The sequence below is a fragment of the Typopeltis vanoorti genome, chromosome 20, assembly GCF_054136105.1.
Source record: "Typopeltis vanoorti isolate ZY-2024b chromosome 20, IOZ_Tvanoo_1.0, whole genome shotgun sequence".
In the NCBI taxonomy this organism is placed as follows: Eukaryota; Metazoa; Arthropoda; class Arachnida; order Uropygi; family Thelyphonidae; genus Typopeltis; species Typopeltis vanoorti.
This window is the reverse complement of record NC_143568.1, coordinates 29,005,883-29,018,458: the sequence shown is the minus strand read 5'-3', so window position 1 is coordinate 29,018,458 and position 12,576 is coordinate 29,005,883. Positions and strand designations below refer to the sequence as shown.

Sequence of the window (12,576 nt, the reverse complement as noted above, 5' to 3'; positions counted from 1 at the left end):
TCTTTTACAAAGAATTTTATAACCGCACGATACTCAATTTTATCCATTTCAAGGGATACAGACAACACTTTTGCTTCAGACATCTGTATAAAACAAACTCTTGATAGAATGACTTGCAATTTCACATGGATGCTTATGACAGATGTACCAACTTAGAAAAACATGCCGATAGTGTTGCCCTCTATGGTTAGGCCGAGAACGTTTTAGACTACCCTCGTATAAGTTGCCCAATCGTGAAGATATTTCACGAGGAGATACTTTGCCTACACTTCAATAAGGGTTAAAACAAGAACATCATGAGATGAATGAAGTTTTGAGAGTAATCAGGTGATGATAATTACAGTCCACTAGTATCGGCAAATTATTTATTGTGCTATTAAGTAATCCTACAATCAGCAACTGGATGGACTAAATACGAATTCATCTAGAGCTATCAGTCCTGTTCCTTCAGGCAAACTGGTTACAACAAAAACGAACTGAAAAAAAGAAATTGAATGTTAATATTTGGATTAGGAATTATTGAAAATTACGCCTGTATTAAAAATACTTTTAAAAATGATACGAAAGAAAGAATTCGGAGATTTTTAATATGGACACAGTTCAGAACACACACACACACACACACACACACACACACACACACACACACACACACACACACACACACACACACACACTATAATGAAAGGTGACACACTTTTGACATCTTTCATCTGTGATGTGGCTACAATGCACTCATCTTACCACAAGAACGATAGGGAGACACCTATCACCTTATTTCTTGTGAACATGAATTAACTAATGTCCAATAAACATTTTATTGTCACTTTAATTCTGACTTAAATCATTTATTAAATGAAAATGGGCAGTTACTTACCATGACTGCGTCGTCGTTGCACTGAACGTTGATGGAAACGTCCTGCCAAGTAGATGACTGAGTTTTGTGAGAAAGAATGCTCTTCGACGTTTTAAAATCTCTCTGAAAAACGGTCAATGCGCTGACTCCATCTCCTTGAAAATATAACTTAAACCGTAAGCAAGCTTGTCGTGGCCATTGGATGTTGTAAAGAGGAGTCATCACTCCTGATGTTTGACCATGAGTCTCTTCTGATCGTACATACAGGAACTTCCCTGTGAATTTGTTTTTATATTTTAAGTCACTTGAATTGTTATAGTAATAACAGTTTAATAATTATGCCAAAAATTACAAATGGATAAAAGGAAAGAAAAAAGAAAATCCCCAAATCATAAAAAAATCGATTTTAAATATTTCATATTACTTTGAATTTGTTTAATAAAAATCAAATATTAAAAAAAGAAAGATCTATTTTAGTCGTGATTTTTAGTACTCAGGTGGGCATCCACTCTTCATCCTTCAAGCCATTCACTGATAGTAAGCTGAAGCTATCAGTGAAACAAGACTTTTTGGGGAGGAGAGAACACCACAGACAACTGGCGCCATCTCGTGGCGCTGGACCCTAACAACAGCGTTATTATTTGTACTAGTATGAGTTTTGGGATTTAATAATTTAATGATTACAAAATAATTTTTAAATTTTCATTTGAATTAGTTTGCATGGATTTTTGCATTTCAGTCAAACTGCTATTTTCCGTAGAACTTCAAAGTTTTGTTAGCGGATTTCATTTAAACATTTTGAACTTGTTAATACTAAAACGAAACAATATAAATAAACCAGAAAAAAAAATCTCTGTTTATTTTATAAAGGTTTAAAGGATCATAAAAATAATCTCCTGAAAACTTATAAATACTTAGTTTAAAAGATTTAATATTACGAATAAAACAATAAAACCGTTACTGTTTTAATAGAAGCATAAAATATTTATGTTATTTTATTTTAATTACAATCATCGTCATTGATAGTTATTGGATAATAACAGATGACACTGCTAAAAGCTTTGTGACAAAGAACTCTCCTAGCTAATCAATTTCTTATTAATATTTTTGCGCAGATAAAAAAGAATATCTTACCGGATTTTCCTCCAATTATCCCTTGTCCATAATTCCAGTCCAGTGGAGAGACACTGGACTCCGAGTGTTCGAAACCACACCTGGAGCTTTCAAAATTACATCTGATATCCAGCATCTTGGGAGGATCAGGACGAATGTTATCTGTATGCAGATAAATGCAGAACTATTATTACTTATTGGATTTTTATCCATCAGAATCAGTTGGATGCTCTCAAATAAGATACAAATAACTTGGCATCTTATTACTAAATGTATATACAAAATAGATAGATAGATAGCTTTTAATTGGCATCTGGGAAGAGAAAGCAGGCTGACAACTATCGCCATCTCGTGGTCCCTAACCTTAACATTATATACCATTGTTGAAAATAGTATTATTTTTAATGTCGCATTTCTTAATTATAAAAAATTATGATGATTATGAATCATCTATAAATTTTGACTAATACGTTACTTGAATTAAAAATAAACTCACCATTACATTGGTATAGTTTGTTCACTCTACGTATATCACTGGCACTTAATCCGGGCTTTTTATGAACAGGCAATAATGTTGTTCCACTGCGGGCATCCATAGTATGAGATTGACCATCCTTTGAAAATGCAGTGCTATGGTAGAGCATTATGGAATTAGTATCAAACATCTCTCCTAGTAAATTATTTCCCCATGGTGGCACTTTGGCAAAGTTGTGCAACTGATCTGCAAGAATAAAAAAATCATAATAATCGGATGGTAAACCATATAACACACGCATTAATTACACACTCACCCACCCATGAGTGGGTTAATGAGTGGGTTGGTGGATAATGAGAGAAATAAGCAGGACTCTGCCCTGATTCCAATAAGAAACGATAAATATAAGCTTTGTTTCATTACATAAGTCTTGTTTTCCTGAATGAATATTAAACTGAAAGAATCAAAAAGCATTTTTGAATACTAACAACTCTTTCGCAACTTGTAGTTCAATCGACAAATCCAATGGAAATTCCGAAGGACAATAAATATCGATATAGTCATACCAGTGGAAAGATCATCGTCAGTGAAGACCTGGAACCACCGGTACATGACAGACAGACATACAATATTATTAAGTCCAGAAACGTCATATAAATTCAAACACTATATGTGGGATATCATACAAGATTACATGCTGTAAAAAAGACAGTAAAAAAAATTCGCTTCCTAAAAATAGTTCTGTATGACAAAAGAATGTCTAGATAACGTTTCTTAAAAATTATTCTTGAAGATTAATAATATCATCTCAATCTGCAAACATATAGAACAACCAAGATCACCTACCTCGCTCGATGTTCCCCCAGTGAATAATGAGATAGTCATCTCTGTCCGATCTATTCTGCTCATGGTCAAAACCAAGCACATGTCCCAGTTCATGAGTTACTGTCTGTCTCCAATAACATCCCGGGCTAAGGGAGACTACTTGTTCACCTCCCTGCATGCCTAAACGAGAGCTGCATCTGTAAGGGGAAAAAAAACATCTTAGAAATATGTTCACAATTATAGAAATGTTCCTTGTTTGTTTTCAAAACCAATGAAAATGATGAAAATGTATTTACAAATATAAATAAATTTTTCATAAGAGAAGAGAAGATTCACAGTTGCACTTACAGTGAGAGTATGAAACCCGAAAATGGGAGGCCAAGACCCTACATGGGGCTGTAGTGCCAAAGAAAAAGAAGTACACCTTTTACGAATGACTAAATTGGTTTCCGTTTTCGTTCAAGTGGGTGTTTTCTACATATGCACGTTCCAGTATCCCTTCCCTGCCACTAGTACATCTTTAAGAACCCATCCTTAGCATTTTAATTGCGCCAATGTCTGAAAACTTTGTTCGTGCGAGATTACATACTACACATGCATTCTTCAGCATAAATGGAATGGATCTGGGAGGAAAAAGCTTCTAAATTCCCAGAGGTATAAACGCGTATTTTAACATTGAAATGCGTAGTACTTCAAATGTTCTTGATATCCCTTTTTAGCAAAGAATAAGCATTTATAGAGATATTGTTGAAACTTTTTGCGAAATTATATGTAAGTTACTTAATAAATAAACTTCTTTCGGGTCATGAAATTTATTTTAAATTATATGACCAGTTTAAATGTGTCTATAAATATGCACTCACCTTTGCAGTTGTTGATACTAAATCTTATGCGGAAGGCTATGTTCATCAGTATGCTGTCGTCAATTTGGAAACCCACTAATGTTCGTAACAAACTTGGTGTGATGTCATGATGTAGATTCAGTGGATAACTATTTTTTTATATTATATCCTTATATGGGCTTTTTCAATTGAAGGCGAGTTAGCCAATCTCATACGGGGATGGCGAGGTTTTTCCTTCCGGAAACTCAGGTTTTTCATCCCTCATACAGACAAATCGGCCTTCAAACACACGCAGTTTACAAACAAAAAATTACTGTTGTCCTGTTGAAGTAAAGCATGGTACAAAAGTATCGTATAAGAACACCAAAAATATCAAACTTATATATTGAGAAGTAAACAAAGAACAACTAATGGTATATTTATACTTAAGCTGGTGCAAACCATTTACCCTTTAACCGGTTTCAGCACAACATAATTCTCGTCACCGTCATCTTTGGGTCGAAACTTCACACACGTGTTTTTGTGATAATCTTGGATTCCCTCCATTATGATATTCCGGTATTTTTCTATAATAAAATCCCCAAAAACAATTAAACATTCCTAAGAAATCATTACTGCTGATTGTAGAAATGATTGATGCAATTATTAAAATTAATTGTATCAAATAACGCGTTGAATCTTAATTCAAACATACTAACCGATAGACGGATCTATAACATAAGGGACGATACCACCAGGCCAATATTTTAAACTGTTCACTATAGCGTTTCTGTCCTGCAAGAAATGGACAAAATCGAAGGCTATCATATTATATTAACGAAATAAATAAATAGAAAAAAGTATACAAAAATTAATAGAAAATGTAAAATGTGTGGATTGAACTTACAGTATGGGGATCAATTCCTGTGATATCACCCTGGTACAAATCTAAAAAGATAAATATTTACTCTAATATATATAACTCCAGTCCTAATACTTTTATGTATTGTTTTTATAGTAATTATTTTCTTATTTACATTTATACGAAACTGCATTTGTTTGTTTTTAAATGCATTGCGAAAAAAGCATGTGCCTAAAAGAAAGAACATACCAATGTTCTTTCTTTTTGTTCATTATTCGATCTATTAATGTAAAACTCTACAAAAAAATGGTCAGATTTAGTGACCTTTGATATTTAAGATCCTTATCGGAATTGTCAATTTCCTCACTTTTGGTTATAATGACAAATTTGAGGACTCTGTTAATAACAAAACATATAAAAGGAAACTAAACAGAATGTTCCAAAAGAAAAAGAATTAAGAAAAAGAAATAAAGTATAGGAAAATGAATAGAAAATGAATAGAAATTATAACTTCCATAGTCACAGTGCAGTATGTAAGCCAAAAAATGTGTTTCACTTGTTCTAATAATGAATTCGTGGTCTGACAATAAAAATTACTGTTGGGAAACACTTACTCCCCCACCCCCTCCCCAGACAATTAGTAATTCACAATAATTAAATCCCACAACGACCATTAATAATTATGGTAAATTGTAAACCACTAACAAGAAACAATTACACAGAATGGATAATTTAACAAGCATATCCATCTAATAAAGTATTGGACCACTTTGAGATTTTAGAACACTTTATGAGCTCTGGGTATTGACTTTACGATGTTATTCTGGAAGCATTTCGCAAAGATCTCTCCCAGGTGAACAGGAATTCCTGATGTGCCATCAGATGTGCTAACTGGGAAATCCTGTGATGGACATATCTTTCCCCCACATTCGAAGGCCTTCCAATGAGATTGAGATTTAGTGATAGAAGCTGAAGCTTATCCGTTATTAAGATGAAGTCACTATCGTGTTCCTTTAAATATTTCTATATGACATGTGCTTAGGCATCTGATTAGAAATGTACACCACATGCCGATAATCGGGCAGCATGAATGAATTTGATCTGTCCTGATGTTCGGGTTGGCTTTACCATTCAGTGCTATTGATATCAAGAATCCCGAGAAGTTCCGTGGAAACATGTCCTAGACCATCATTCCCACAACTGTCTTCCACTGTTGTTGCAACGCATGGTGGGCTCATTGCTTCCTGGTTGATGTCGTCACCTCCTTGTCCTTCCGCACACACGAACAGGAACCCGGATTCGTTTTTCCATGAGACCTTTCTCTAGTCTCACGGTGTTCAGGTGATATTCAGGTTCCTTCTCCCACCTTAGCTAAATTTTTTTTTCTTGGTTTTTGTTGAAAAGGCATGGTAATTTCAATGAGTATACCTACTCCAATTCTGGACAATAAATATTACAGAGGGTGCTTTCAGATACTCCCCTTCGCTGTCACTAGTTGTCTCTTGAACTGATCTTTCCTCCTTACCTGAATGTTCAGGTACATTTTTTTTCTTATCATCATCATTCGAGGTACTACTGGAAGTCTCGATCTGAATCTGTTGGACTTCAAATTGTGGTCGGAGCTTGAGAGCAAGAAACGCATCGCCAGCTTGAAGGTGGATTTGAAAAGGGAAGTGGCAGTGTTTCGGTCTGATGTTGTGCATGCCGCCATCGATATGCGGCCTCACAGACTTCGGGCTAGCGTGACGGCAAAAGGGGAACATTTCGAACGTTGAGTGCTGCTGTATGCTCGTTACACGTGTTGTTTCTATGTGCTGAAAGCTGATTAATGCAATTGCTAGATTAAAGGTTTATGCGCTGTTCATGTTGTAACAGCATTTATGGCTAGACTAGGTAGTTTGGGATAAATGTAAATAAATAAATAAATTCTGCTTTAGGATTTATGAGTACAGCGCACAAAACAAACGTAACAGTAGGGTATGGCGATGGCTTCTTTGGTATTATTACAACCAGGGCCAACGCTAGGCTGGACGTCGCCCCTACAAAGCTGAAATGGGTGTCCTCAAACAAATGGCAATTATTTATTTATTTTTTATTTTTGTCATAATCATGGAAAGAATTTACAAGAAAGAAATTAAATTACACATTTGTTCTTGCAAACATTTTGTAACTTACAACATTCATGGAAATATCACTAACGAATTCCTTTACAGAGCTCAAACTCTGCACTCTGAATTAAAACATCTGTGCAGGGATATTCTCAGTTTACGGGAAGAAGCGAGGCAAAAGCTAAGAAGTGGCGGATATAAACTGGTTTAGTAAACACGTGAATGCTTCCGCTCACTCTACCTTGCCCGAACACATTTCTACCCAAATTGCGTTTTTCAAAACCCAACTTGGCACCCAAAGGAGGAAAATTTGATGGTGTTATTAATATAAAAAAAATCGAGATATATGAGGGGGGTGGGGGGGGGGGACTGGGAAGTTCTGATAAACACCTGGAACAAAAATTATATTAAACCAACTGATAAAACACTGATTATGATTATATGAGTTGCTCTAATATCATTTTTGTTCTAGGTGTTTATAAGCACTTTCCAGACCCTCCCCTCGTATATATTATGGACAAAGTGAGAAATCAGTTGAGATTCTAATCGAAGAACACCCAAAAGATATCACCTAAGGTAGAACGAGGGCCTCGGATTTATCCAGTCATAAATCCACTGCGATTGAGTAAAATGGATTGGATCTGAAATCATACATAAATGCTATGGTGAAAGGAAAAATCTTGGAATCAACAGAAATTGCACCCAGATCTCTCACCTCTTCCACCTGCTTCAAGATTTCCCCATTAATTGTATGCTCTGCATCCCAACCTTTCCATATTAAACTGAATTTTTACATCGACAGCTCTTCTCAATCTCTCACTTGCACGATCTATTTGAGATCCTTAACAAGTTAACAAAGTTCTAAACATTTCTCATTCTTGAACTGTCCGTTTTCTGTGTTCCTTCTTATTGCTATTCAACACTACTGCTAACCTCGTAAACCGCCCCCCCCCACACGAAATACGCTAATAAAATACTCATTAAATATTCGCACTGTCTTCAGCAAATGTGATTCTACAAATACATTTGCAGATTCAGCAAATGTAATTGTAGAATTCTCCAGGGTTTGATTGCTTCAGCCAATCTCCTTTCATATTCCAACTTCTCTCTCTTCAGTACACTTGTCACCTTCATGGCCAGCACCTTATAATCTTCATTCTGCTCAGGGATGCCTCCATATCTCCTCCATAACGTGATCTTTTTTTCAGGAGGTTCCAATTTATTTCTAGAGATGATCTCGTGTTCTTGCATCATCCATTATCCTATGCAATAATAACCTTATATCAATCTGATAGGCTTCTCTCACTAATTTATACGTCTCAATCATATGATCCCCCCCCTCCTCCAATCTCTGAAGACCACATTCCCTCACTCTATCCTCATATTCAATATTCCCGTGTCCTGAGGCAGTCTGAATTATTCACCTCTACACTCTCGCCAATGTTTCCATATCACCGACATAGCCAAGTGACTAGACCTGCGCTGAGAAATCCAAATGAGGCCTAATTAATGCCTCGTGAAGTGGATCATTCACCTCCTTACGGTCCATTGCAATGTTCCTCACATTACAGCAGCATTTTTATGGAAATTTTTACAAGTTTCGTAATGTGTCTGCTGAATCTGTCCAAAACGAAACCGAACTTTGGATAGAAAATAAAACACAGGCCAATTATAATTATTCGAATCCTTTATTTCAATCAATACACTCTCCCTCAGCTTCGATGCAGCGTTTGGCACGGTCAGTTATTTCGTTAAATGAGTTTTTTATATCGGTTTTTGGGATACTGTTGAGAGTCGTGGTTACTGCCGCTTGAACGTTTTCAATGGTGTCTTACAGCTTTCCTTTCATCGGCAAATGAAGTCGGGGGAAGAGAAATAAATCACAGGGTGCTAAATCAGGTGAATACGGCGAGTGATCTAACACACAAACTTAGTTTTTGCTCAAAAACTGTCTCATAATGTTCGAACGATGAGATGGTGCTTTATCGTGCAAAAGTGACCAGCTGCCTGCATCACGATATTCATGCCGTACACGATGAATTGTCGCTAACAATCCCTTCAAAACTTCGAGATAAAACTCACCACTGACCATTTGGCCAGTCTCACAACCACTTTGAAATCGCTTAAACCACTCGTAAACTTGAGTACGGGATAAACATTCATCACCGTATGCTTTCTGGAGCATTTGATGCGTTTCAGTAAAACTTTCACCAAGTTTAACACAAAAGTCAATCGCAGCTCTTTCTTGTTAGAAACTCATTTTCCGACCGTTCGTCAAAGCACACTGGCACTCTTGGCACTATAACTCGGCTTCTAATGAAACAAATGTCATAAACAGTTGACACAACACTAACGAAGGTTGCCGCTTTCGACAACAAAAAGATACAAGAGGTGGCGCCACTAGTTTCTTCTATTTTCGAAAAGTTCGGTATCTTTTTGACAGAGGGTATATATATATATTATCACTCACCTGGATTTTCCATCGCCTGATACGTCAGTTCATCTGAAAAGACAAAAAGGTGAATATAAACTACTATCATATATGATCCAAACATTTAATTAAGGTTTTAAATGATTAGCAATTAGGAAAACAACTAAATAAAAACAATCATCTCAAGAAAGACTACTTTACGAAGCTGACATTTGCGAACGACTTAATTCAATTACTTGCATATTGCTTCTACTAACAACAACTAAATTAAAAAAAAAAGCATCGTTTACTCAAGATAGTTTTCGGACGTGCCAATAATCAGTATATATTTCCAACAATGGAAATATATTCTGATTAATGTGTGCAATAGGAATCTATTGTTATAATGGAAACATGGAAGCTCAGCGTATCAACGCTTCAAACAATACCCATGGGCTACAATTTGTGATTTAGTTTATGAGTTTCGTTTTTGGTTTCTAGTTTATACTTTTTGTATTTAGTTTTTAGACATTTAATTTATTTCAGACTACCAGTCTCCACTTTGGATGCATCTTTACGACACACTAGACAACTGTTTATAATTCTAACTTCTGTTAACGTTTGCTTCAAGATGCCGAATTCTAAATTTAAGTAAGTAAATGAATTACAGCATTTATTTAAAATATCAGCAATTTCTATCTTAGTAATAAAATACAGCAAAAGTTTATATTTCGGCCTATTACTCACCATCAGATGTAATTGGGAATCCTGCTATCATAAACACCAATGCCGACGTTAAAATGGCGTATTTTAACATCTTAGAAAGCCTGCCTTGTGCTTTTGTGCAACGAAAGATATAATATAAGTTGTAATAAGACGTCGGTTGAAACAAAAACTATCCATTCATTTTAGAAAAATGTCAACACAGATAACCCAAGTTATCTGCATCATCCATTGTAATAGGAAGATAAGGCTTACCATCGAGTTTCGCCTAGTACAGGATATCAAGCAGATTACGAAACAAATACATTATTTGTTGAGTGAACATGCAATGGTGATAATGACGGTAGGTTTTTCTCTTCAAGGCGAAATATTTCTATCACCAAAACAGAATATTCATTACAAGATTGTTTTGTTCTTAAGGAAAACATTCAAAAAGAGATTTGAATTAGAATATAACAGACTGTTTCATTTTAAATGAGATAACCCTGCCTTGACTATGTTCAGTTTCTTATACGAATCAGGAAATATTTAATTTAAAATGCAACGTGCAAAGAGAAATTCTGTAAATGTATTCATAATCAAACACTGAAAAAAAAAAAAAAACGAAAACTAGCAAAGCATGTTGTTAGTCACTTGCAATTCACACATACGCATAACCAAATCAAAATAATCATCCTGGTTTCTTCACAGTCGAGTATTCCACCGCCAGGTGGCACTAGTATGTCTTTGTGAAAGCTAGGATGCATGATACTGGAAGTGGTGACTTACTGTTCCTTCAAAGTTGCTGATCGACACAGGCAAGGGACAATAATAGACTTCAATAAAGACAAGATTGTAGGTGCCGGTAGTTCTAGGAAACCTAGAATATTGTAGATTTTTGTTCCAAGTATAGAAGCAAGAGGAGAGTTACGAAATACTAGGGGGGATATTGGACATAATATATTCACTAGACCCTTGTTCTTCAACCTGTGGTCCGCGGACCGCTGCCGGTCCGCTGAAATTTCCTGGCGGTCCGCCAAATATTTCTCCTCAATCATGTAGCGGCTACATGATTCGGGCGCTACATTGTTGCAGGGTGAGCAGGAATCTGCACGCGACAATGTTGCGCCCGAAGTATAGGCGAACTGCGCGGCCGTCGATTGCCAGTATTGCGTCACCAAAACTTCTTATTTTATCGCGCTCGTCCGTATTGTTTTCAAATATTGTGTTGTGGTATTTCGGAAAACAAGTTATTTCTTTCGTAAAATTGAAACCCTACAAAATGGAGACAAAAAAAAAAGTGAAACAGCAAAACCTTTTAACCTTCTTTAGTAGAGGCAAGAACGATATTCAAGAGAAAAGTAGTGATGGTACCGAAAGTATGCCAAGTACTAGGGCTTCGAGTTTTGAAGAAACAAAGAAAAAGGAATGTATTGATACTTTGGAATGTGCAATACAAACCAAAAAAGAAAACGAAACTTTGTTAGGCGTTTCGACAAGGACCATTTAAAGCTTGGTTTCATTGTAGCCCCTGGCAGTGAAGTATCACCACGGCCTTTGTGTGTGTGGATTCTGAAATTCTGTCAAATGACGCTATGAAACCTTCCAAGCTTGCTCGTCATTCATTTACATTCGAAGCATCGAGATTTTATTGATAAGCCACTGGACGTTTTTCAAAGATTAAGTGACCAGATGAAAAGTCAGAAAAGGGAAATGAAAATGATGACGACTAGTGGTGACAAGTCGCTGCTTCGAGCAACTTATTTAGTTGCTCTTCGAATAGCTAAAACGAAAAAACGGTTTACTATTGGTGAGGAGTTAGTAAAGCTTTGCATCTTAGATGTCATACGAGAAATTTTGGGCCCTCAAGCCACTAAATAACTGGAAGCTATATCGCTTTCGGACTCCACCATTCAGAGGAGAATTATTGATGTGGCCACCGATATTTAAAAGCAAGTTGTAGAGAGGATAAAGAAATCGAGATGTTTCGCGATTCAACTTGATGAATTGCGAAACATCTCGATTCAACACGTGAGTAACCATACTGTCCTACTTTGCTTCGTGAGGTATAGTGAAGATGAAGACTTAAAGGAGGAACTTCTTTGTTGCCTTGACTTACCTGGATGGACCACTAGTTCGGAGATATTTAATGCTCTTGACGGGTATTTTCAAGCGCAGGGCTTAGACTGGAGAAAATGCGTCGGAGTGTGTACGGACGATGCTGCGAGCATCAGTGAACGTCGTTCACGAGTAGTTGCGAAAATAAAGGAAGTCGCGCACCCAGAAGTTTTGTCCACTCACTGTATGATCCACCGGGAGCACCCAGCTGCAAAGAAGCTTTCTACTGAACTTAACACTGTGATGAATGACGTGGTGAAGATCATTAATGAAATTTGTAGTCGAG

The 12,576-nt window shown here is 36.3% G+C and overlaps 1 protein-coding gene across 1 annotated transcript; it reads right to left on the bottom strand.

Annotated features, from left to right (window-relative positions):
- Positions 1 to 351: 351 nt before the first annotated feature.
- Positions 352 to 10,416, bottom strand: LOC150095308 (astacin-like metalloprotease toxin 1). Its single transcript, XM_090409837.1, has 10 exons — positions 10,218 to 10,416; positions 9,531 to 9,563; positions 4,998 to 5,038; positions 4,810 to 4,885; positions 4,560 to 4,677; positions 3,291 to 3,466; positions 2,466 to 2,690; positions 1,991 to 2,131; positions 878 to 1,131; positions 352 to 476 (listed from the first exon to the last, which is right to left on the bottom strand). The coding sequence occupies exons 1-10, from the start codon at positions 10,285 to 10,287 to the stop codon at positions 393 to 395; spliced, it is 1,218 nt and encodes a 405-aa protein (XP_090265963.1). The 5' UTR covers positions 10,288 to 10,416; the 3' UTR covers positions 352 to 392.
- Positions 10,417 to 12,576: the final 2,160 nt, after the last annotated feature.